We start from the raw sequence: 27,320 nt of genomic DNA, 5'->3' as shown, positions 1-27,320 counted from the left end.
CACATAACAACAACAACAACAACAACAACTTGCTCCAGTGGATCCCATCAGCTCAAGATCACCATCGCCACTACTTTCACCTCATATTACTGCCCTACATTTAAAGTGTGTGTTCTTATTTTGCCTTGTATTAGTGGAGTAACTTTTGGGCAGGTGACACAACTTTCAAGCTTCATTTTCTCTGTCTGGAAAATGGGGGAGACATGGCCTGCTTTTCAGTTGTGAGTTGTACATGAAATAATGAGTAGAAAAACACCTAACAGGTCTCTGGTGGGTAAAAAGATCTCAGTACATAGTCACCTACCCTCTCCACTACCCTTCTGATACCTCTAGAGAAAATATCTCAGAATCTCACTTGTGTAATGGGACAAGGTAAGGTGTGCAATCTGATCTTTCTTTAGGGACTCGCTAGTAGTAACAGTGGAGTGAATAGTTAAATAAACATGTACTATGAATCAATTATGGGTGTTGTTGGAGAAGAGTATAGAACATCCAGTGGACTACCAAAAGAATAAATAGATGTGTCTTGGAAAAAGTGCAGCTAGGTTGCTCTTTGGGGGCAAGGATGATGAAACTTTATCTCATATACTTTGGACATATTGTTAGTAGGAACCAGTCTTCAGAAAGATGCATCATTCTTAGAAAGGTTGAGGGTCAGTGAAGAAGAGGAAGGTCAGTGACCTCGATTGAGACACTAACTGTAACAATAGCCTCAAATATATCAGAGATGATGAAGATGGTACAGGAGAAGGCAAGGTGCAGATTCATTGGGCGCTATGAGTCTCTCATGACTGGAGGACACCTAACAATAATAAAATGAGCCAACTAGTTTTCACACACCATTCAGCAAGTGGACATTTAACAAAGACCAGGCTGCCCGAATTTAGAGATGTGCTGCTCACAGATGCTAGCTTTGAAGAGTGGTTCCCAGGGGTCTATTAGTTACGAGTTGTCTTCAAGTAGAGGCCAACTCATGGTGGTCCTATGGATATATGGATATAAGAAAACAACTGTGATGCAGAGAGTTTTCTCTTCTTCCTTTTTTATTTTTTGTAAGTTTACAGAGCAAATTAATTTCCCATATAACAATTTATCTGTATTTCATTTTATGGCATGGCCTGTGTTAACCTCAATGAACAGCACCGTTCTTACCTCTTCCCTGGATTTCCCATTTCTGTTCCTCTCCTCTGCGTTTTGCACTTTCTTTGTGGAAAAATGCTGCCCTTTTAGTCTCATATGGCTGATTTTTAGGGAAGTATATTCCTTCTTGATGGTATTATTCACTTTATAGGCTTTTCTTTTGTTTGGCTGGAAGGTGGTCCCCAGAGGAGGGTTCAGGCATAGGACTGAAGGATGCCTAAGGGGCCATTATCTCCAAGTTTCCACCAGGCTTTGCCAGCACAGCAAGCCTGGTATTTTTGTATGATGTTGAATTTTATTCTATAAGTCCCCTCCACACCCACCCCTTTGTTCAGGATCTTCTAGTGTAACCTTTATCTGGAACAATCTGGTTCTCCATAGGCTTTTCAGTGACTGATTATTGGAAGTAGGTTGTGTCAGGCCTTTCTTCTAAGTCACCTCTGGACAGACTTGCATTTCCAACTTTTCTATTTGCAGTCAAGTATGTCAACCATTTGCATCACCCAGACACTCTACCCAGAGGTTGTCATCTCACTGCTGTTGGATTGATTATGACTCATAGTGACCCTCCAGTGGGTTTTTGAAGCTGTAAATTTAGAGAAGAGATCACCACTTTTTCTCCTGTGGAGTGCCTGGTGGATTCAAACCACCAAACTCATGGTTATCAGTCAGCCTTACATATTAGACACTATAGCACCAGGGTTCCAATCATTCTTTCTTGGTTTTGTTTTTATTAATGATTTTTTAAAATGCAACGTATATAGGTTTTTACAGCATATTCTTTCCATTTTATTTTTACCCATTCATTCATTGTTGCACATTTTCCTCCCTGCCCACTCCTCCCCTAGTTTGTTTTTCTCTTTGAAGAAAAAAGAAAAAAATCTTTCATTGTTATACAATCTCCCTCTAAGCCCACAGTCCACTTTAATATGCATTTCTTTTTCTGTAACTTGTCATGAAAATAATACCTAATCCTATATTCCTTTTAAACAGTTCCCTCCCTCATCTGTTTCAGTGCAGTGTACATTATTTATCCTCTCTTTTCTTAAGCAGCCGCACAAAGCAGACCACAAATGTCCCCAGTCATGGTTGGGAGAGGGACATAGATGAAAATGGACGTGAGAAACTGCTTGGGAAAGACTAGGGGTAGCATTGCCCCATTCAAAGTGACCAACTGCTTCTAAGCTCTGATTGTGCCTACCACTGGAACTGCTGGTGAACTTGAACGACCAGAGAACCACAACCTTTGGGTTGGCAGTGCACTTCCCTGTGAACTATACTACTGGAGTCTGGCCATGAATTACATTTTACTTGGAGGGGATTATTTTGTTTTTAAAGCCTAAACCAAACCTATCAGTTGGTTGTCTGCGGTCCAAGGATGGTAGGCTGCCAGCCTCTGAGTCCATATACCAGACAGTTTGGTCTTCTTTGAAATTGCTTCATGTGCTCGCTTATTCAGTCTGTTATTCACGCAACAGTATTAGTATTTATTACATGCCAAGGAACCCTAGTGGATAGTGTTTAAACGTTAAGATGCTAACTGAAAGGTCAGTCCTTTGAACTCACCGGTCACCCTCTAGGCAAAAGGTGTAACAGTCTGTTGCTATAAGCATTAGAGTTTGGAAACTACACTGCCCTTCTGTTCTGCCCTGTAGGGTTTCTGTGAGTTGGAATCGACTCCGAGGCAATGGGTTTGATTTGGTTTGGGCACCTCTTGGCAGGCATCGTTCTAGGCTCTAGGGTTACAGCTCTGATTAGAAGCAACCAGGAATTCTTACTGCCCTCTTGGAGCTAACGTTCTGCTAGACATCCTTGGTCTTCTGCTTTACACCTCTTCATCTTTACAATAATGAGGGCCTGGTTATGCAAGAAACCCAGAGGCCAGTTGTGCCAATGGGCTGCTATTGCTTGGTCCATGACTAAGAATCTCACCATCATTGCGTCGTCCTTAACCCAGGAGCTGGAAGCTGGCTGCTGTTGCTTGGTCCTTGGTGTGTGAGTGGACAGTCCTTAATTTGGAACTGTCTATCTTGATACTTGATCCAGGAGTTGGTGTTGTTATTTGGTCCTTGACTCAGAACCTGGATGCTGTTATTGGTATTTGACTTGGGAACTGGCTGATGGTGGAGTCACAGATGCCAGTACAGGATGAGTCCAGCTGTCCAAGGTCAAGTTCAGATCTGTGGGTCAGCATCTTCACTTGCTTTTCCATTAAGAGTTCAAACTTTGAAGTTCCTGGTTAGGGCAGATAGTTTTATCTATTGGTTGGTGCCAATAGTTATCAGCTGATAATGGAACAGTTGGAGATTTGAGTTGTCATAGAGTCTCCTCAGAAGAAAGGCTTGGCAGTCTGCTTCTGAAAAGTTAGTTGAAAACCTGATAGAGCATGGCCTTGCTCTGACACTCTCACGGCTGCCGTGAGTTGGAATTGACTGGGTATTTACTAGTACTGGAAGTTCAGGGTTTACAGCCAAGGTGGTTATAAAAACACTGAGTGAGGCTCACCTTCAAATGGAAGGCATGCGTGAGGACCTCAGCTGCTCGTAAGCCATGGACGTGGCCACTCCACAGAGTAGAAGGGAAGCTTCTGCCTCCTCCTGGCCTCAGCTGGTCACAGCGTAGGCTGGTGTCTGGGCCCGGCTGCATTTCAACGTCTTGTCTTGTACCCACCTGCCAGCTCCTTCCTGAGACCTCACCATCAGTCTCTTATCTAATCATCAAACTCATCCAGCCTTTGGCTTTCTAACTTGTTAACTTGTGGTGGTTCCTCTCATGTGTCCCAGTCAAGAGCTATTTTTTGAGCAAACTCTTTAGGAATGGTTTTATTTTTCCAGTCTGGACCTTTGTAGTGGGGGCTTATGTTCATGCTGTTCCTTGAGCGCCTGCTGTGAGGCCCAGCCTGCACCCCGTGTGCACCTGCTGCTGGGGGTTGAAGGAGAGAGCAGACTTCTTTGCTGCAGTTCAGATAGCCAAAGCGTTGCCCTTCTGGTGTTTGCTCCCCGCTCCCCCCAAAAAAGACTCCTGGGCAGAAAGGGTTTGGAATAATGACACTAAATATTTGGATTTCTGGGATGATGCATATGGTCCAAAAATTGTGTTTCTGCAAAATGTGCTACATTTATGCATATGGCCCTTTGCAGACAAGTTTGAATATATTTACAGAAGAGCTTTCTCTATGAAGCAGAAGCCTTTTGCGATATGCCGGCCACCTCAGCCAGAGACTCCTGAGGGGAGAGGGTGTACTGTGAGCAGTTAGTGTGTGCCTGGTTCTATGCTGAGTCCACCATGCCCAGAGCCTCACCAAGTCCATTGTCTCCGCAGCCCCATGGCATACGTGGTATGGCTAGCTTCAGTTATACAGGAGACAGGGCTCAGAGAAGCTCAGTGACCTGGTCACAGCTTGCAAGTGTGTCTTGTTACCCTTGTTTTCTGTGCTATTCTCACCCCCCCCCCACTTTTGAGGTCCTGCTCCCAGCCTTCTTTCTGCCAGTCTTTTATCCTGATGTATCTCAAATGTGTAGACAAATGGAAAGAGTGAAATGACTATCTGTATTACCCCCACCTAGAATTCACAGTTGCTAACTGTCGGTCTACAGACTAAGGTGGGTCTGATCAAGGCCATGGTCTCTGCAATGGGTGACAGGGTAAATGGGGTGCGTGTGTCAGAGACAGTGAGACTGGCTTAGAATAGGGCAGGGTTCAGAGCTATTGTAGATACAGGGTCACTATGAGTCTCCTTGAGTCGCAGGTGACTCGACAGCACATAACAACAGCAGCATTGAGTCGTGGGGGGCTCTGGTGGCCCAGCTGGTGAGGAGTTGGCCTGCCAATCTATCGTCTGCTCTGAGGGGGCAGGACGGATGGTGTTCTGCCCTGTGTGATTGCCAGTCTCTGGAAACCTTCTGGAGGGTCAGGTATGAGTGGGTTCCATCTCCTCAGTGGTGACTGAGTTGAATATTGTGTCCCACTTGCTTTATCTCTATTTACGTGTATTTTTTTTACACTTTATATGGGCTTCTTTAGAGTAAGGATACTGCGTGTGAAGCTTGTTTACCCTCTGAATGCTTTAGTTGCTTCTCCTGAAAAGAAGTCATTCTGCTACTTAACTAGATCATTGTTAAACTGAGAAAAAGGAATAATAATTCTCTATTTATCACCTAACATTCAACCTTTAAACTTCCCTAGTTCTTGAATTTTTTTATAATTATTATTTATTCTTTTTTGCTCAAATCCTGAGTCGGGAATCATCAAAGCACAGAGTTGATGTTGAGTTGTTTTGTCTTTTGAGACTCATATTCTGCACATTTCTCTCTTTGCCTTTATCCCTGCACTGTCTGATTGTTCTCCTAAGAGCGTGTGACTTGATTTTCTTACCCCCCCCTTTTTTTTTCAAGCTGGAAATGCTGTCCAGAGGCTGGCTCTGGGTAAACATCATTTAGGAGTCCCTGGGCGGTGCAAATGGTTAATGTGCTTGGCTGAAAGCTCGGAGACTTGCATTCTTCTAGACAGATCTTGGAAGAAAGGCCTGGCAATCTCCTTAGAAAAAAATCAATAATTGAAAGCTCAAAGGAGGAGTTTTATTGTGAGTTCTGTGGGTTTGCTGTGAGTTGGAATTGATGCAAGAGCAGCTGGTAAACTTTGGAGGGATGCTTCATGGCTCACTGGTACTTTTCTCCCCTCAGTTCTTCTTCTTTAAAAAATATTTGTTTACTTACAAAATTTGTATACATTGTGTTTAATTCATGTACATTTCATTCCACACCTTCTTTCATTCACGTTGTATTTCATGCAGCCATTCCCATTGTGTTTTATAAAATTAATCCCAGTTGATCTATGCCCACTATTACCCCATCTTTTCAGGTCCCGTTAAGTCTTTCATAATTCATTTACCCCGTTCCGTCTGCCCTCCATACCCTGCCATCCCAGTGATGCCCCATCTCCACATCCTCGGCCCTCCTGCCCTCCTCCCTGTCCCCTTTTGAACTTTTATACACATCTTACTAGATATCCTTCTGTGTTTACAGTAAGAGTCTTCTGCAGCATTGTCCTTATGTGACTGAGTTCACTGGGTTACCAGTACTTCTTGTGGTATGGCATCAGGGTCCAGGAGGGTCTTAGCTACCCCTGGTAGTGTCCACACTTTGGGAAATGCAGACTAGTGGCCTGTTTCTAAATATTGAAATGAGTGCGTAGGTCCTTTAACCTGGTAGCTTCTGCTTCATCCGGGGCAGCTGTCCTGGTCCCCTCTTCCTTCTCTACTCCACAGGGTGAGTTGGCTACATGCATGGCATCTCAGTAACTGACCTGCATGTCCCCACCTCGTCCACCACCTTATCCTGCTCCAGTCTCTTCTTCAGGCCATGACAATGCAGGACCAAACCCCAGATCCACCACTGTCAGGTCGATTCTGACTCAGAGCGATCCCTTAATAGCAATAACGTCTCCCTTCAATCCCCATAAAATTCTGATATGGAGTAAAAGAACTGCTATTGTAACTCACTAAGGAAAGGTCCTGGGATTTGTGATAAGTCAATGATATCATTATAATTGTTATTTTAATTGCTTCCTTTGTCTTCAGAGGTAGCCCACTGCTCTGACTCAGGGCGAGTCCTCTCAGGAGACAGAGGTAATTTATCAGGATGTACTTTTGAAAGCCTCACCCTGGTTGCTGTTTCCAGAACTAATGAAAAATACGACCCATCTCCTTCCTGCCCAGAGACGGAGTGGCTGGCTCGCTCCACTGACACGTCCAGTGCCCGTCTGTAAGTGTGTTTCCTCTTGCAAAGGAGAGATCTGGGGAGGAAAAGTCAATAGTGCAATTAAAAACGGGATTTTCTTCTAGCTCTACCGGCCAGGCTTCTTTATCGTGTCTTGCCATTTCTCCGTCACATCCCAGGGTTCCGACAGCACTGTTTGGTCATGACTGGCAGAGGAGCAGGTGGTTCTCATTGTTCTTCTCTCTGAGCTCAGTTCCCACCATGGTCTCAGTGTCCCCCGGTGGGGCACAGAGAAGGCTGAGAATCCTCCAGCCCTGCCATTTTGGCATCAGTGTCCTTGAGATTCGTATTTGCAAGAGCCACAGCCGTCTCCTGTTGAGGGGAACAGTGTCCAGGTGTTGGGTCTGAACGCTTATTGCGGCTGATATATTCACTATGGCTCTGGAGGGTATAGCCATCTGATGGGTTAGGGGTGAAATCTCAGAGTGTGTAAGTGACTCTTCTCAGGCTTCTCATCTGGGAAATGCCAAAGAAGGGCTCAGGACCAAGGCTTATGGTCCAAGTTCATATTTCAGTGTAGAAGACTGATGGCCCATCTTCTCATTTCAGTGTAGCTCTTATGCCTTTTATGGTTGGACCAAGGTTGATGATATCAATTTATATTTCAATATAATCTTGTGTCATTGATGGTAGACAAAAATTGATGGTCTAGGTTAATATTTTAGTATGGTTGTGTGTTATTGATGGTAGACCAAGGCTTTTGTCTAAGTTTATATTTTAGTATGTAGTCTTGTGTCATAGGCAAACTCCTCTCGTGAGGTTAACTGCCTCTGAAAGCCTGCCGGAGAGTCAGCGCTGGGTAGGTTCTGATTCAGCGATGCACAACACGCAACGCCTGATAGTGTAGAATAAAACATGCTGTTATATTAACCACTCAGCTACTAGAATTTCCTTAGCTCTCATGGTCTCTGAGGGTGGGAGTCCCTGGCAGTTCAAATTCACCAGAAGTTCCTCAGAAGAAAGATGGATAGATATTTCTCAATAAAATTGACAACCTTGGAGAATGGATAGAGAGTTGGCTGGCATGAGAGGGAACCAATGGGCAACAAGTCTGAGTTTGCATTTGTGTCATTGATGGTTGGACCAAGGCTGAAGGTCTAGGTGTAGATGTTAGTGTAGTCTTGTGGAATTGGTGCTTGGGAAATATATAGAAGTCTGTGTCGAGTATTTGACGTTAGGGCCCCTGAGTTCCTGTTTCAGTACAGGCCTGCGTCGCTGATACGTAGAGCAAGGTAATGGTCTAAGTCTATGTTTCATTGTAGTCTTGTGTTATTTATTGATGACTGGGCCAACACTGATGGTCTAAGTTTATATTTCAATAAAATTCTGTGTCACTGATGTAGGGACCAAAGCTGATGTTGGAAGTTCTTGTTTCAGTATAGCTTTGTGTCCTTGATGGTTGAGTCAAGTTTGAGGATCTAAGTTTATATTTTTTTAATGTTTAAATTTTTTTAATTAATGATGTTTTTAATGCAACATATATTATTTTTACAGCATATTATTTCCATTTAATTTTTACCCATTCATTCATTGTTGTACATTTTCCTCCTTGCCCACTCCTGCCCCCAGTTTGTTTTTCTCTTTGAAGAAAAAAAAAATTCCAAGTTTATATTTTGTGTGGCCTTTGCCACTGATGGTTGGAAGGGGATGGTTTTAAGGACCCTGACATGGTAACCTAACTTGAGGAAAGCTTTCTTAGCAAGGCCTTGGATTCAGGATCTGTGAGGCCTGTTAGAGAATGGTGAGATAATAGGGAGCCTCTGAGGGTTTGAGAATTTGACTCTGAGTCAGAAAATGTATGAGGGACAGTAGCATAATGTCTTTGGTTGGAGACACCAGGAATATATTGGGTTGACACTTTGGAATTCCCAGTTTAGGGCTGAATCTGCCACAGTCCACGTGTAGACAGTGATAGATAGACCACACACTTGAGCTTCTCTAGAAGATTGGGGCTATTGTCGGAGGCATTGGACTTGAGGCCATTTCCCAGGTCGCATGACTGGCTCCTTTCTTCAGCCAAAAGCAGCTCTCAAAGCTGAGTAGGATGGCAGGTAATGCTCTGGTGCCTGCAGCTAAAATCTTTGTCATATACCACCGAGTCAGTAGTGACCGAAGGTCTCTTAGCTGTGATCTGTAGAGCTGGAAGCCAGTACTCTCCCCCCCCTTTTTATAAAATTTATTATTATTTTTGTGTGTGTGTGTGTGTGTGTCTGTGTACCATCAGATCAGATCTGACTGGTACAGGAGGAGATTGTCCCTCCTTTCCCGGCAGAGTATCTGGTGGATTCGAACCGTGCGTCTCTGGGATTGTAGTGCAGCTTCTTGCCACCAGAGCTCCCCAAGCCAGTACTCTTGAGAGGATGTCTGGTACACAGAAGGCTTCTTAATAAGTCCTTTCTCAATGACTTGATAGCTGACCAGTTTGTCCCCTACTGCACTGTTTCTTGTCTATGGGAAATGCGTCCCAGGCTATTGTGTGAGGCCAAGTGTTGGAAGCTGGTCTTAACCACCAGCAGGATGGAAGCATCTGTGAGTCTGCATGCAGCCTTCACTGGTCTGTTATCCCTACTTCCTCAAGGAGATATTGAAATAAAATAGATTAAAACATCTATCCTGCTGAAACAGCAGAGAAATGGAAGAATCGGGTCATAGATCAAAATCAACAGCAGATTGATTGCCTGTTTGAACAGTTAGGATCTTCTTGTAGGCAAAGTATATAATTGTTTTCTTAGTCCTGACTATATGCTTTTCACACTTTGACTTACACAGCTTATTCATTTTGATTGAAACCTCCATTAAGTGAGAAGATGGTGTTGCCAGTTTGTTGTTGTTATGTACCGTCGAGTTGCTTGCGACTCATAGTGACCCTATGTACAGCAGTTCTAAACCCTGCTCTATCCTGTGCCAACCTTACTGTCTTTGACACACCTACCCCCATTACCCCAGCCACTGAGTCAGTTCATCTCATCGAGGGTCTTCTTCTCTTGTGCTGTCCCTCCACCCTCCAAAGGATGATGTCCCTCAGTAGTTTAATATTTAGTGACCAAACACCAGTTGCTGTTGATTCAATCCTGACCCTATATGGTTTCCAGTGGCTCATTTTTGGTAATTGGATTGCCAGGCCTTTCTTCTGAGGTACTTCCTGATGGGCTCAAACATTTACCTCTCACTTAGCAGCCACACACCTTAACTGATTGCACTGATTGCATCACTCAGGACTTCTTCTCTTCTGTCCAGGTGGTTCTTAAGTAATTGAAGTCTAGTAAACACTTGCTAAAAGTGGGTCCAAACTTGAATGTGCCTGAGCATTTCTGGGGAGCTTGTGAGAATGCAGATGCTGTTCAGGAAGTCCAGGGGTTCAGGAGGTCTGAGGAGGGACCCAGGAGGTGAGTGCTAGTCTGACACACAGATTAGCAGCCTCAGCATCATGGGAGCTTACCTGAGGTGCGGGGCCTCCTGGATCTGCAGCCACAGACCCCAGGTGGTTTCTAGGCACCCTCGAGTTTGAGAACCACTGACCTCACATGCTCTGGGGAGTCAGTGACCCCTTGAGCCATAGTGCCTCTGATTCAGGTCACTGACAGAGCAGAGCTGTCCCTATTCACAGGATTTCCAAGGCTGTACATGTTTACAGCAGCACATTGCCTCTTCCCACTCCTGGGGGGTAGTTTGTAGATTGAAGAGCCTGGTTATGTACTGGTTGAAATGCCAGAGTGCTGACAGGGTGGTGGTTCAAAGCCACCAGCCACACTAGGAAAGAAGGACGTGACGTCAGCTTCCATGAGATTTTACATACAAGATTTTCCTTCAGAAACCCTTTGGCGTAGTTCTGCTCTGCCCCAGGGGGTCGCCGTAATCAGGACTGACTCAGCGATGGTGGGTCAGGGGGTGGATTGTAATGTCAGGGAGACCTGCAGTGCATCTTTCCTCCTTTCTAGAATGCCTCTGCTTTTCTAGAACAGGATGTCACCACTCCCCATCCAGACCCAGAAGGATTTCCCTCTTGAACTTAGGCTTACCTAATGAGTCACTTAGAACCCTTAGAACTTCTCCCGTGACCGTGACACTGGGTGATGTCTGAGGCTAGAAAAGTAAAGCCAGTCAGCTTTTGTGTGGGGCTCCCGAGGCACCATTTTTTGGGAATCGGGCCGCTCCCTAAGAAGTCCAAGTGCATTGAGACTGCAGTGTTGAAGAGTCCTCGTGTGAGTGCTCCCGTGCCCACCTGTCAGAGCAACCAGGTGGCCAGTGTCCATGGCGAGTCATGAAGTTTACTGTTTCCTGTGGGCTTATGTGCTCTGCACAGGGTATTTAGGTGTTTGTACCTTGGTATCTGTGAATATGATCTTATTTGGAATAGAGTCTTTAATGATGTTAAAAGGTTAAATCTACGTGAGGTCATACTGGAGAAAGGTGGGCAATAATCCAGGGACTTCTGTCCTTATTTAAAAATAGAGGACACTCACAGGCACACACACAGAGGCACACACAGCAACACACAGAAGCACAAACATACACACACAAGGAAACACACAGAGGTACACACATGCACACACAGAGAAACACACAGAGGCACACACACAGATGCATACAAGAGAGAGACACACACACTCGGGGAAGACGGCATGTGTCTGTGGAGGCAGAGATTAGCGTGATGCTGCTGACAGCTAAGGGGTGTCTGAGGCCCCCAGAAGCTGGCAGACGAGGAAGGATCCTCCTTTTCAGCCTCCAGGGAGAACCTGGCTCTGCCTGTACCCCAGATTCAGACTTACCGCCTTCAGACTGAGAATAAATTCCTCTTCTTTTCAGCCACTCACTTTATGGTGCTTTGCTGCGAAAACCTCAGGGAACTTAGAAGTGGCCTTTTGACGCCCAGTCCAGTTGAACTTTCATATGGCAGCTGCAGGCCCAGGTGACATCCAGCTGCTGTTTTCTCAGGAGAGACTCCTCCTAGGAGGGAGGTGGTTTAGATGAGCCCTTCTCAATTTCCTAGTCCACAAAATCACGAGTAAAATATAAACGGTATTTTACAGCCATTAAGTTTGGGGATAATTTGTATATACATTACGCATTCTTGTCAACAATTTCAAATACAGTTAATTTTCGTTCACTTTATATAAAATGTGTTTAAAACACTTGAGGGCAGAGTACACGTGATCACACAATCAAATAACACAAGCCAGCAAACAGTGTGGTGACGCGTGTGAGTGGAAGCCAGAATAAAGCGGTAAAGGCCGTACAATCCTGTCCATGCTGCCAGACACTCCACGTCTCTGATTTCACTTCCCTCTAACTCTCATTGTGAAAAACGTGGCAGTATTTTTGTGAAGACTCATAGCTTTGAAAACGCCCTAAAGAGCAAGCAGTTCTACTCAGTCCTCGGTCGCCATGAGTCAAAATCGACTTGTTGACAGTAAATTTGATGTTTGTTAGTGCCCATTTTAGAGATAGGGGAACTGAGGCTCAGCGCTATTAAGGACCTCACCAAGAGTCAGGTGAGGCTGTGAGCCTGAGGAATCTGACCCCAGGGCCATGTGCAGTGGGCGAGAGAGCCATTGAGAGAGGTGAACCACTGAGTCTCTTCTTACTGGAGCCTGAGAGCGGACTTGTGTGGAGCATGTTGTTGTTGTGTATTGTTGTTGTGTACCATGACTCAGTTCTGACTCCGCGTCACCTATAGGACAGTATGGAAATGTCCCATATTACAAGAGCACAGTACTGGATCTTCTTCAGAGTGCCCAGGGGCTTTGAACTGCCAACCTTTTGGTTATTGGCTTCTTAAACTATTGCTTTACCGGGTCTCCTTAGGGAATATTGAGTTGATTCTGACTCATAACAACCCCGTTGCTGTTGAATTGGAACAGATTCATCACTGACCCTCCAGCAGGTTATCAGAAGCAGCAAATTGTGTAAGAGGAAATGACCCATCTTTCTCCTGTGTGCCTTTGGGTTGACAGCTCAACTCTTTGCCATCAAGGCACCAGAGCCCCCTGTTCTGACTCATAGCCACACTCCAGGACAGGGTAGACACTCCATCCCATAGAGTTTCCAAAGCCATAATCTTTACAGAAGCAGACAGCCACACCCTTTCCCCAGAGAGCACCTGGTGGGCTGGAACCTCTGGCCTTTGGGTGAGCAGTACCTCTGCCCAATGCAATGTGTCTTCTGATATCTTGGCTGCTGCCGCCATAGGTTGTTCATTGTGGATCCAAACTAAAAAAGTCATTGTACCATAGAGTCGGAACTGACCATAGCTGACCCTCCACCAGGTTTCCCCTCAAATTAAAACTGGCTTATAGCTGACCCCGTAGGGGATTTCTGGGCAGGCTAGAAATCAAACAGGGGAACTCTGGTGGCAGGAGATAGTCCATCTTTCTCCCTCAGAGTGAGAGGTGGCTTCATACCAACAGAGAGGCCTCACCTTTGGGTTAACAAGTGAAGTTCCCTACAAACAATACCACAAGAGCTCTCTTGTGAATTGAAGTAAATTGAAATGGTTGACAACGTCAGTCTTTTTTTCATCTGTGTAGTGGCTTAGTGGTAAGGAGTTATGCTACCAACCCAAAGGCATACAGTTCGAATCCACCAACTGCTCTGTAGGAGAAAGATGGGCATTCTCCTCCCTTGCGATGTACTGCCTCTGAAAACCACTGGACAGTCAGGTGTGAGTCAATTCCATCTTGATGGCACATAACAAGAAAGCCATGACTTATCTGTTGGTTCCGTTGTGAGGATTTCTGTTTTCTTACTGTTGAGTTGTATTCCATATGGAAGGTTCTAATATTTTATATTCTTCAGCAAATGCTTCAAGTCTTCTCTTTGTGTAAGAAGGTTCTCTTTGGACCCCACAAGTTCCTTGGATTCTTTGTGCAGTGCTCCCATCCCAGCTATTCCCTTGAGTCCAGAAGGGTCTTGCTGGAAGATGGCCAAAGAAAAGCCATGAGATCGGCACTGTTTGTTCCATCTCTCTCTTCAGTTGGAACTGGCTGAGACCCATCAACAGAGGGGACTGGGGCGGGGAAGGTAATGGGAACCATGTTTTCTTCTCCCAGGACTGGATTCTCATCCCAAGGTGTACAGGACGGCCTTCTTGGGAACCAGAGAAGCAGCTGAGTATCCAAATCTCATACCTCTTTTCATTGTTCCACTTCAGGTTCACTGAGTTTTTGGATCCTTTCCAGCGAGTCATCCAACCAGAAGAGATCTGGCTCTATAAAAATCCTCTGGTGCAATCAGACAACATCCCGACCCGGCTCATGTTTGTAAGTACCATGATCTTATGACCTACTCACCCTTCTCCCAGATATGATCCATGCAGGTTTGCCCACCTGCCTTCTGTTTCCCTACTGAAGGCAACAAAGAGAAGTTGGCCATCACCTTCAATTTCAAGTCTAAACAGGAGGGAGCTGCTTGGTCGGGTGTGAGGTAGTCATTCTCCAAGAATAACTGAGAAGAAGCCACCTGGCTCTGTGGAATTTTTCCAAATGTTCACGGTGAGGGAAGACTAAAAGCCAGTAATCCGATTTTCCCATTCCTCTGTTTCTAGAATAAGACTCAATTTTGGTAAGCTTTGTTAATTATTGACTATTGGAAAGACCTTTGGGTCTGCAGATGCTGTGAGATACCTAGTCTCATGAGTAGTAACACTTAAATGACTTTTTAAAACATATGTAATCTGATTAAAATGTACGCAGAGGCACCGTTTTACCAGTATGTACCAGTGCAGTTGAGCGGCACTGATTGTGTTCTTCAAGTTGAGCAACTGTTCTTTCTTTTTTTTTTTTCCAAATGACTCCACCACTGTGACCCTGAACTCACTCCCCCAACACTTCTCATCTGATCTTCAAGTTGCCGTTGTCAGTTTGAGCCCACATAAGTAATTCTTTAGGAGTTCTGGTGGCCTAGCATATAGCGTGTTCCACTGCTAACGGAAGGTTATGTTTCTGGCTGTTCTTCGAGAGAAAGATGAACAGTCTCCCATTATGATTTCCAGCCTCAGATACTTGGTAGAATGTCACTTTGAGTTGAAAACAATGGCAATGAGCAACTTTGAGTTAGATAATTCTTTAAAAGAGGACAGTGCCTGAGACAGACATTCTCTGCTAATGAAGCTTAATTATTATTTGGTTCAAAGAATAGTTTAGGGCATAGTTTTGGTCTCAAGTTTAAAAAGATTGTCTCTGGATGTCTTTGTTACTTCGTGCTGTTCAAACAGAAATACTACAAGTAGATTCCTTTAGTAAACACATTTTTATTCTCACAGTTTAGGAAGCTAGAAGTCTGAATTCAAGAAGCCAGCTCTGTGGAAAGCTTTCCCTCTGCTTTCTCTAATGGAAAATCCTTGGCTCCATGTGCCTTGAAGTCAATGTTCTCCTGGGCTAGGAGCATTTCAGGGACTCAAGGTTCAAATGGTGGTACATTCGTTCTTCTTGGTTCATGGATAGAAGGCCCTTCTCCTGACTCCTGTGAGATAAAATGTGTGACTCAAGCAAAGGAGTTATAACTAAGTGGTCACTTGAGGAAGTATTACTTGAAGTGGTCACTTGAGTAAGGGTAAGGAGCCCATGACAGGCCTGTGATTCAAGATACTCTCCACACGGCCCCTGCCTTGTTGGCATATAAAGTTCGAGATTTACAACACATCACAAAATGTGGGATAAATAGATCACGAAGTAGAGACCACTCACACAATATGGGGTGTATGAGTTAACCAACTTGACGCATGTTTTAGGAGGAAAGAATTCCGTCTGTGGCATAAAGCAGCAGTTTTCAGGGTTCATGCAGATTCAAAAGTCTGAATTCCATGACAATTTGAAATTCTTTTCAGCACCTTACCCCCTTTTGATCAGGATTCTTCTTTTAGAGTCTTGCATCCAAATATTCATTCACAGGAGCGAGATTAATTGCTTTTTAAATAGTTGCTCTTCTGCTGAAAATAAAACAGAACTTTAGGAAATCTCAAAGAAGACCGAAAAATTAGGATGGTTGTGAGAAGCGCACTCACATTTGAGAATTAAAATCTGACCTTTCTCTTTCAGCTCTTCCTCAGATCATCTGTAAGTCCTATAAACAAAGGAACTCAGAGTGTTTCTAAGCAATTTTCACTAATGGCTTTAAGAAGGGATGCTGCTGTTTTTTACGCACTTCGATTCTTCAAAGCCTTCACATTTCATGTGCCATAGGATGCACTTTGGAGCTAAGTGCTTGCAGGGGATACCATCAGAGACTTTTGGTGGCTGTGTCCTAGATTTATGAACAGTGGGTTTTTTTAAAGTCTAGATGTAAATGCCACAAGTATTCTGGCTGTAGACACAAATAGGCTGGGGCACATTTGCATGTTGGCAGCAGTGGAAGGAGACAGTGAAGGAGTTATTCAGTGTTTTGGTTTTCAGAGAAGAGAAGTGTATTCAGCCACTAATCCTGATTCATACCCTCTAATCTCCTAATGAAATAAATCCAACCTTTTGTTTTGTTAATTGTCTTTGATGAATTTCATTCATTTGGTCACAAGATTTAGTGTGATTCTATAATCACACGCAGAAAGCAAGAGATATGTTTATAATCCTTCTGACATAAAGATGAAAAATATTTTGTTGACATGTAAATAAAATATGTTCCCTTGAGTTTTATTAATGGTTCCCACAGAAAATGGACTGTCTGCTTTTGATTCTCTAGACCCTTTAAATATTTGTAGGAAAATTTGTAATTAATAGGACATCTCTATCTCACTGACACTGAAAACAGTTTGATTTTATTAAAAGGTGCAAGTTGCATTATCTAGGGCATTTATGAAAGCTTGGGATCGTTATTCTTTTTGGTTGGAATGTTTTAATATAAAGACAGACTTTATAACTTCCTGCCAAAGATGCTTTTTAAAAGCAGATGGTATTCCCCAGATGTTTCTTTACCAGAGAGTTAGTAACTCTGGGTGTGTGTGTGAGAGAGAGAGATAGACAGACAGACATACACACACACACATACACACACACACACACACACACACACACACACACAGAGTGCATGTGTGTGTTCACATGCATGCACAAATATACACATGTATATGGACTAGAAGATCCAACTGGTCAAATGTTAAAAGAATAATATCAGAATAACAGAAGATTAAATTAAATGCAGAATACATGGAAATGGCTTCCTGAAGTCCTTCAACTAGCACTTTATGTTCCTATGTGTGATGTTAGCCTAAGAGTTGGAGAGTTTTAGCCATTACAGGGGGCTCTCTCTCCAGTGTCCAGCTACTTAACTGCAGACACATCATCTTACAAATCAGCATGGTCTTACAAATCATCAATAGCTATGTGACTAGGATAAGAGAAAGAGTGCTTCCCACACTTGGCAGCAATACTTGTGGTGGATAGGGGGAGACTGGAGGGAGCCTGGAGCAAGACCCTGGTGATGATGGTAGAGCAATTGTGGCATTACTGTGGAGATACTGTGGCAAGATGTGACCTGAGGCTTCTTTCATTTGTGTTGGCCACGGTCAAAGGTTTTCCTGTTCTTGCTGCTGCTTGATGAAGAAGCCAATTTATAACCACTCTGATGCAAGCAAACCTTGCTGGATGATTTGGATTTGACTGTTGCACTGAAACCAGAGTCAGGACTTATTGAGGAATTATGCCTTGTGATATTTTGGGCTAAAAACTTGGATTTGCACAGGTAACTTCTTTAGCCTTTCTCACTCTCCAACTGACTTTCTTAATAAACCTTGCTCTCAGTACCACAACTGAGAGTCTGTGAGTCAACAAATAATAAACAAACCTTTTGCTGTTGGTGAGGTTCTAGGGACACCATGGGGCTTGACTGTGGGATCTTTATCTGTTTTCTGCTCTGGGGTGGTGAGGAACTATGCTATTCTCACTCTCTCTGGCCTTTTTCTGAGAGACGTTCACACCGTTGTGCCCCAATATCCCATATTCTTCTCTCTACGCACTGTGACACTATCAACTCAGGTTACTGTATCTTTGTCAATATGATTGTTGGGTGTAGTTGGATCCTTTAACTCTGAGCTCTTTTTTTTCTCGGTGGCTTTGTGTTTTTGTTGACCAGTAAAATAGGCTGAAAATTCTTTTTGTATTCACTGAATCTTGTCCTCGCATTTCCTCTATATTATCTAATAATTATCTATCTGGCATGAGCCTTCCAAATGCTGAGAAAGTTGAGGTTACTTCTTGAGATTACTTTGGAATTTATCAGAACATCTTTCGTTCACTGACTTTGTGTTGATTCTGACTCATAAAGACTCTCCATCAGATTTCTTAGTCTGTAAATGTTTATGGGAGAAAACTTCCCCGCTTTCTCTTACAGAGCAGCCGGCTAATGACTGGTCTTTCCCTTCACAGCCCAAGACGTAACACTCATCACCACCAGAGCTCCCTTATAAACCCTCTTTCCAGATAGCACTGGTTGTTGCCTTTGATATTCTCTTTGTTGGTACCTGTAATTATAATTTCTTTCATATTTAGAGGACATTTCCAGTGAGCCTGCAGAGGTGGAGAGAAAGCCAGCAGATGAGGTGATAGGAAGTCAAATCAGATATGGAGTTGTGTTCTCACGGGCCCTGCTGTCTCCTGCCTATAGTTCTTGCCTATTAAACAGAACATAGAATTGTTATTTGGTGCCATCAAATTGACTACAATTCATAGTGACCCTATGAAAAACATAGAAGGCCAGGAGGAGAGACCTAGATAAACTTCTAATGAGCTTTATCATCATCACGTTCATTAACTATCTTCACTGTAGTCATCTTAATAACGTCAGCCAACATTTCTTGAGTACAAGGACTGGGCTCTTGATAACAACATCACTAGTTAATCCTTTTAAGAATTCTGAGACTCCAGCACTTTTATTGCTCCATAATTTCAGTGGAAAAACCAAAACTCCTTTTTAATGCACAGTGAATGTTTAAGCTTACACAGGTTCTTTTTCAAAGGAGAGCTGTTGTTGTTGTTGTTGTTAGGTGCCGTTGAATTGAGTAAAACTCACAGCAACCCTGTGAACAACTAATCAGAACACTGTCCTGTCCTGTGTTTTCCTCACAATCTCCAACATACTCAACCCATTGCTGCAGTCACTGTGTAAGCTGACCTGGTTGAGGGTCTTTCTCTCTATCAATGTCCCTCCACCTTTCCAAGCATGATGTCCCTTGCCAAGGAATAATCTTTCTTTGTGACATGCCCAAAGTATATGAAATAAAGCTTTATCACCTTTGTTTCCAAGAAGCACTCTGGCTGTACCTTCTCTAAGATATATGCTTGTTTTGGGCAGTCCATTGGGATATTCAGAACTCTTCTCCAACGTCACAGTTCAAAAGCATCAGTTCTATTTGTGTCATCCTTTGATGACATTTTCTGATTTGATTGCAAGGCTTCTGGTTCTGAAATAGGACACTTCCTTAGGAGATAGAACTGGAGTTTGAGGGAGGAAGGAGAGAAGAGAGACAATGCTGGCCCATGATGGACAGTTTAATTTCTGGGTTCTTCTTGAAAGTCCTAGACAGCTCTTTGCTTTGGATGGATGCAATTGTCTAACCACAGCAGGGCCTTTTCCAGATGTCTCTGTGTCCCGAAGTTGTCTCCATCTCCACTCTGCAGCACATCTTTCTGTCAGATGCCAGAAATGAAAACCCGTTGGGCCCATTGTTTCATCGGCTGTGGATGAAGCCCCGTGACAAGCTTCTCTCTGCCTCCTTGTCTAACAGCTGGCAGCTCTGACTTGGATTGCTTTGGGTTGTTAAAAGTTTTTGACACACTCTTGCCCAGCCTCTTTTGTATGCAGAAGCATTGCTTCTCATTTGGTCATTTTCTGGAAACACTTCAAACAATAGTGTGCCTGCATTATTGGCATTGGAGGAGGCTTCGTTTTCCAAGTGCCCCAGTACTTCCAGGCTGGTCCCATTGGTGGGTGCACCATTTGAGGAAGCTGCTTATTCAGGGCATAGGTGAAGCTTGGAGAATAGACCCTTCCCTACATTGCAAGATGCCTGTGATGTGGACCTGGGCACAGGTGGGCTTGAGCTTGCAATACGTTATTCTCGTTTGTCTGATGAGAGGATCCTGCTACCACTTTCCTTGTATAGTTGGGGTCAGGTATTAACCATTTTTCCTGGGACATAATGAAGTGATAACCTAGGCCAAGCATGTTTTGCATGCTGGCTGTCCGTGTTCTCTGTGGGTAGGCTGCTGGTCTGGGTTCAACTGCTCACTTTGCACTTACTGAAAACTCAAAGTCATTACCATCAAGTCAGCACCGCCTCATAGCTAACTCTTCAGCGGGTTTCAGAGGCTGGAAAGATTACCCTTCTTTCCTTCAGGATTTGAACTACCAGAGAGTTGCAGCCTTTGAAATCGCTTAACTTCTCAGTGCCTCAGTTTCCTCATTTGTGCAGGGAAGATTTAAACAACATTTCCCTCCAAAGGTGTTATCAACACCTCTAATCCTCCAGTGGATTTTCATAGGCAGTAAATTGTGGGGGAGGAGTTTGCCCATCCTTCTCCTATGGAGCATCTGGTGGATTCGAACCACATGCCTTTGAGATTGCAATGTAGCCTCTTACAAAAATTTAATTAGTTAATTAATTAAGTGACTTTCTTTATTGAGTTATTTATTGGAGTAGCCTGGAATGGAACCCGCACTATTGACAAGGTCTGCCTATAAGCCACAAGTAGGAGCCAGACAGACACGTTCTGCTTAGTGGTTTGTAGGAAGCCTTCGGTAAGTGTTGAATAATTTAGATTTTAGCAACAAGACTGTGGGTTCCAAGCGATGCTACCAAGCCAAAGGTGGCTGACGTTTAATCTGCAGCCCTCGGGCCTGTCTTTCATTGTTTTTGTTCAGACATTCCTCTAGGTCGTATAGTCCTGGTGTACAAGTTGCCGTACCGCGGTCACTTGTGGTTGCTGTGAGACTGAACACTGTGACACTGATGTGTCAGATGTGTCAGATGTGTTAATGGTTGGCTACCCAATGTGGACAGAGAGTGGGGTGGAGCTCCCCGATTAAAACAAGCTTGGAAGGAGGAGTGGCATCCACTTCCATAATAGCTTGCCTCCGGAAACCCTATGAACCTGGAGAGAGGATGAAAGGCACCCAAGTGTCGAGGACTCTCCATGGGGTCGCTATGAGTTGCCTGTGACTTGACAGCACTTAACAACAACAACTCTGGATTCCTGGTGGTGCACTGGTTAAGCACTCAACTGCAAACTGCAAGATCATGTTTCAAACCTACTGGTTCCTCTCTGGGTGGAAGCTGTGCCAGTCCGCTTCAGTAAAGACTACAGCATCGCACACTCTCTGGAGCACTTACTCTCTGTTCTTTAGGGTCACTGTGAGTTGAGTTCACTCACCTGCAAAAGGTCGCTTTTAGTTTGAACATGACTTTGTTATGCATAGTCCACAAAGACAGCCTTCTGTGCCCTGCTTGATGAGTCCTGACTGGAGTCTTACAAGCTTTTGAGCAGCCATCTAAAGTACAGCTACTAGTCTCTTACTGTCTGGAAAAAAACATAGAAGGAATAAAAGCAAAGATGTGTAGAGAGGTATTGAATACAAAGGACCATGAAATCCTCAACCTTCATGAGACCAGAAGAACTAGATGGTGCCTGGCAGCCGCTGCTGAACACTCTCAAAGGAGTCCTGGGCAGAGTTAAGAAAAGTGAAACAAAATTCAAAATCATGAAAATGTACAGCTTCAGAAATCCAGTGGCGGGTCAGCATGTGTGGGGACCAACCTGATGGTAGTGGATTTGGTTTTTAATTGGCCAGCCTGCAGATGGCACTTAAATTGAAGGGAGCAAGGGTGTAAGTTGGTAGGTATGATGCCTGCATGTAAGGAAACAAGAAATTCATCTGATTCAACAATGACTTTCCCTTCAGTGAGCAGGTGTTTAGCCACCCCCATAGTGAACATCAGAGGTATAAATTGAATGTGGCATCCACGTTTATAATCACTAGCATCGGAATCATTTGAGATTCTTATTAAAAATGTAGATTCTCAGACTTATCATATCAGCCTCTTCATGGGATCAGCATCTTAACAAGCCCTGCAGCTATTCAGGTGTGAGAGACACAGAACTACTCGCCAAGGGTTGTTGCTTTTCACTGTGACCTACTGGGGAGTGCTTCCTTCTCTGTTTGTCTCCCCAAACTCAGCAAGCTGCCCTTAGGTCCTGTCCCCTCTGTGGGTAAAAGACTTTTAAATAGTGTAAGTAATCCAGGGTCATACTTGAGAATGAGAATGACTGAACTGGTTGCCATCCTATATGGTCAGAAAGAAATGGTACCCAGTAAGACTGGAGGCTTTCTTTTGTGTGATCAGTAGTCTCTGATTTCTCTACAGAGGAGCCTTCATGATCTCCTGAGCTCTGACTTCCCAAATTATTTTGAAAACACATATTAATTTGAAGCAATTTAGGTTTTCTAAAAGTAAAGCATCTAATGATCACTGGAGTTAGATACCTTTGAGTTGGTTCCTACTGATTGTGTCCCTGAGCACAATAGAATGACACGCTGCCTGATCCTGTCTAATCTGCACAGTCGCTGCTGTGTTTGGCCAAGTGTTGAAGCCACTGTATTGTTCCATTTCATTAATAGTCTTTTTTTCCATTCTAATCCTCTGCTTTATAAAACATGGTGTTTTTATTAAGAGCTTTCAGACTTCTAAAGTTCAGGTACATTCGACTTCTCATCCTCACTTCTAAGTAACATTCTGCCTGTACTTTTCCCCAAAGAAGTTTGTTCTTCTGACACTTCACAATATAGTCAATATTCTTCATCAGTACCGTAATTCAAGTGTATCAATTCTTCATTGGTCCTCCTTATTTATTGTCCAGCCTTCACATGCATGAGAGGTTATGAAAATACCTACCATGGTGTGGGTCAGGCACATCTTGGTATTTTTCTGCTACTCATAAAGTTTTCACTGACAAATTTTTCCTGAAGTTGATTATCTGTTCCTCTTCCTAGTCTGTCTTAGTGTGAAAACTGTCATGAAACCTGTCACTTTGCTAGTATTTTAAATACCGGCAGTATAACTGTCAGCATCAGGTAACATGCAAGCCATCACAGCAAGACAAATTGACAGATGGGTGACACACCTTGTTGTTGTTAAGTGCCATCGAGTCACAGGCGACTCATAGCGACCCTGTGAAGGAGAGTCCTCGGTGCTTGGGTGCCTTTCTTCCTCTCTCCAGGTTCATAGGGTTTCCGGAGGCAAGCTATTAAGGAAGTGGATGCCACTCCTGCTTCCAAGCTTGTTTTAATTGGAGAGCTCCACCCAACTCTCTGTCCCCATTGGGTAACCAGCCATTAACACATCTGACACATCAGTGTCACAGTGTTCAGTCTCACAGCAACCACAAGTGACCGCTGTATTGCAACTTGTACAGCAGGGCTATACGACCTAGAGGAATGCCTAAATAAAAACAATGAAAGACAGGCCTGAGGGCTGCGGATTAAAAGTCACCCACCTTTGGCTTGGTAGCATCGCTTTCTGTCCACTGGGCCAGCTGATCTCTCTCTGCTGATGTTATTGTTGTCAAGTGCTGTCAAGTCGCAGGCGACTCATAGCGACCCAATTGCTGGGCAACCCCCAGCCCCGGACCCCCATTCATCTGGCTAGTCCGCTTTGCCAACCCCCTCGTGGGCCCCAGAGAACCACCACACATGCTCGGAGTCCTCAAGCCTACCGCGCCTCCAGGATACAGCTTAGTCATTAAAAAAAAAAAAAAGAACTCCTAGCCATGCCTTATTAACTCTGCTTGGTTAGAAACCCATTAGGAAGCTCCTTTCCCAATAGGATGTGTTACGTACTTAGAGTACAAATGAACATTTCTGGAAGTATGGACTATATTGTTCAACAGTAACCCTTCACCTTAATTCTCAGATTAATTGCAGATTTGTGAAGTAGTCAATACTTTCTGACACTGTTTTCCCAATATATTATAATTAGAAGTGACATAAAATGTTTAAATGTTTTTGGAACATTTACGAAACTTACTGATTGTAGAATTATGAAATGCTGGACTAGGCATGGGGGAGCAGGAGGTCTGGTTACCAAACCCTGATACTCACAGTCACTGGACATGTGTCTATGGGCGCTTCATTTAACCCCTGAGGCTCCTGTGTCAGTTTAAAGTGTCCTGGTGGAGCAGTGCTTTAATACCCACATGCTAACTGAAAGTTTAAGGATTTGAACTCACCAACCACAACATAAGAGAAAGAAGTGACAGTTTTCTTACAAAGTATTAGAGCATTGTAAGCTCTGTAGGAGTGAGCTGTGAGGGTTAATGGTAAGGAGTCGTGCTGCCGACTCAAAGACACATGGTGCCAGTCTACTAGCTTTTTAGTGGTAGAAAGATGGGAAACCTCCCCTGTGACTTACTGCCTCTGAAAAGCTGCTGGAAGGTCAGCTGTGAATCAACTCAGAGGTCTATAACAACAACAGCAACAACAATAACAACAGCAGCAAACAGTGTAGAGCAATTCTGTCCTGTCCTGTAGGGCTACCAGGAGTTAGAATTAACTCAGTGACAGTGAGGGCTTGTTTTGGGGTGTTTTCCCCCCCTGGCCTTGTATTTCTCAGTGTCTAGCACTATTTCTTTCTCACATAGATCTTATCTCTGTTAGTGCATCTGAATTCCACCAGATTAACTCATGAAACACTTGGTCAGCAGCTGTGTGCTTTGGGAAGAAAATAAAATGGAGGGAGGGAAAAGGAGAAACTGATGCAGAAGCAGCATTAACCTTTGCCTTGCAGAGAAATTGAATATTCAACAAAAGAACACCAGTGAATTGATGGAACTCAAGCAAGTCCCACAGGCTTTCATGTTGCCAGAGAGATAGGACTGAGAGGCCACGGGTTGCTTCACCCTTCTCTAGAGGAGAATGTGAGGGGCGTTACTGGCCAAGATGAGTCATCATAATTACAGGCCATTCTTTTCTGTTTAAAAAGCCACCACTTTAAAGGTTGCTCCCAGCAATTACAAATCAATTATAACCCCCAACCAGACATCCAGTTTCTCAAAGTGTGTATCGTCTCCAAGCATAGATATAAATCATTGGCCTTTGTTGGTGGACAGGAGTTCAGTAAGATCCGTCACCCAGTGAGTCTACATGAAGCTAACTGGACTTAATGATCAGACACCTTGACTGATGGCAAACTGGCGTCCTCATAAGGGATTGTTTGTTATTTCTTCCAGGCAATTTCTTTCCTCACACCCCTGGCTGTTATTTGTGTGGTGAAAATTATCCGGCGAACAGACAAGACTGAAATTAAGGAAGCCTTCTTAGGTAGGGTATTCACTCTTCTTGCTTCAGGGGACAGGATTGGATTTAAGTCCATCTTCTGATGTGAAAACAAAAGACTCCATTTCATCCAACTGATTTTTCTTTTGATGAAATGAAGCTTGGGAGAAATCATGCAAGATGAACTTTGAGCCCAAAGTTTAATGTGCCATTGTTAGCAACGCAATTTTCAGGCAGTGCCTACTGTCTGTCGCTGTCCATGGTACTGAGTATGTATGCTGGATTACACATCTGAGGTCTGTGCTGCCCAGTTACAGGGAAACAGGGTAGCCCGTGGTCCAGACAAAGTCAGTCTGTAACTTTGTCCCTTCCAGATTTGTGGCTAATAATTCCAGTACGAGCAACTGAGAAATCAACCACAGACTACTTGACATGTAACCTTACTGACTAGAAGCATTAAAAAAAAAAAGGGCAAAGGTGGATGTAAAATAAAATACCAATTGGGAACAAGCCCCATACTTGATTTTAAGTTTGGGGAAACTTAGCAGCAAAGCAGTGGTTTATGTGTAAAGAGCGATAGGATCTTTGTGTTGCTTCTAACACTTTTGTTATTGAAACTGCTCTCTAAACTAAGCCAGAACTGCAAGTGACAAGAACGAGTATGACATTTTTAGGATTAAATTAGTTTTTCCCACATAAATCATTGCTGAAGCAATGACAGTATTACAAGATAACCAAGACTGTTTCTGTTAACAGCCAAAACAAAACTAGCCTATAGCTGGGTTTTAGCTTTTTAATCAAAACAAAATTTCTTTCTTTCTTTCTTTTTTTTTTAACACATGACATAGATGTTACTAACACCCTCACCTGCGTGGTGATTTTGGTGTGCTGCATTGACTTTCGTTATGTGAGGCACTGCAGTCTGGAAGAACGGGTCTTCTTAAGAAACGGCATGTCTGTTTACATCTGGACAGAGAATCAATGAAAATGGAGCCAAATACGGATCTCCCATTTCTCTGTGAAGGGGTCGAAGTGAGAGCTGTAGAATAGCTGAGGTCTTCTACTCTGAAAATGCACAGAGAACATTTCTTACATAACCAGGATCTGCTGGTTGCAAATAACTAATCTCTCTCAAATTAGTTCAAATAAATTTGGGGTTTAATTATAGGGATGTAACAGGCAGTCTCACAGACATCCAAGAATGGGGGGAAAAATAAGTAGAGGCGTTATGTAGGGGCCAGACTGGGAGCTGGGTCATAAGGCCTGGAGACCACCCCCCACCCCCAGGGCTCAGGTCTGCCTGCCTCTGCAGTGTATCGTCTCTGCTCTCCCGACACTAATTCTCTGTTCTCCCACCTGAACCTCATTCCTGTGGGACTGTTCAGATCCCGAGTCCATAACCCACTGCAGACTCGCAGTATCTTCTGGCTCAGAATTCCTGACAGAAATTCTGTCCCAACCAGTTTCTCAGTCTGGTCACAAAGTCACATGCTCCTTCTTTGGCCTGGACACCCTCCCACAGGTCAGGTTAGCTTTCTGCACTGTGCATCTGTGGTCCGGGTGTTTTGTGGACACATGAACTGGCCCTCATCTCCCGAGGTGACATAAAGGCCAGTGTCCTCAAGAATTGGGTGGGTCTTCCCATCATGTGGCTTGAGGCAGGCAGTGTGTGGCCATACATCACTGTGGTCCCCACAGCCTCCTCCTGGGAGTCCTTTTGGTTAATCTGAAGTCCCTTTTTCCTAGGCCCTCTCAGGCACTGATCTCCATATCTGTGCTGTGGGTGAGAGCTCTCTTTCCTGCTTTGGGCTATATCTTACCGCTTGTACTTGGAGGTGGATGGCGTTTATGGAGTAAATAGCTCACCCTTAGTCTCTCTAGATCTTTTCATTCTCTGCCAAATTTCCCTTAGGGTGACATTTCAAAAGTTAATACCATACTCTGCCTCCATGTATTAACACGGAAGGTAGATTATTGGATGCTCTGTTTTTCTAAGTAAATGAGAGGCTGTCCTATAAAAATGATGAAGAGCCTCTTGCTTTGCAGAGAATTTCCTTTTATTTTGTATTTTAAATCATGATTTTCTGGAAGTCTTGGAAGAGGAAGGGTGAAACGATCTTTACAAGTTGAGAGCAGAAAACTGGGTGT

At 43.8% G+C, this 27,320-nt stretch overlaps 1 protein-coding gene across 1 annotated transcript in view; it reads left to right on the top strand.

Moving 5' to 3' along the window:
• PPAPDC1A (phosphatidic acid phosphatase type 2 domain containing 1A) overlaps positions 1-27,320 on the top strand; it is a 142,852-nt gene that overhangs the window by 40,771 nt on the left and 74,761 nt on the right. The window contains exons 2-3 of the mRNA XM_006879893.1: positions 14,068-14,176; positions 25,127-25,217. Coding sequence (XP_006879955.1) covers positions 14,068-14,176; positions 25,127-25,217 — 200 coding nt within the window. The remainder of the gene's footprint in view (positions 1-14,067; positions 14,177-25,126; positions 25,218-27,320) is intronic.

The sequence above is a fragment of the Elephantulus edwardii genome, unplaced genomic scaffold, assembly GCF_000299155.1.
Source record: "Elephantulus edwardii isolate Elephantulus edwardi_28Jun2011 unplaced genomic scaffold, EleEdw1.0 scaffold00006, whole genome shotgun sequence".
In the NCBI taxonomy this organism is placed as follows: domain Eukaryota; kingdom Metazoa; phylum Chordata; class Mammalia; order Macroscelidea; family Macroscelididae; genus Elephantulus; species Elephantulus edwardii.
Note: the sequence above shows the minus strand (reverse complement) of the source record. Positions and strands in the feature narration are given on the sequence as shown.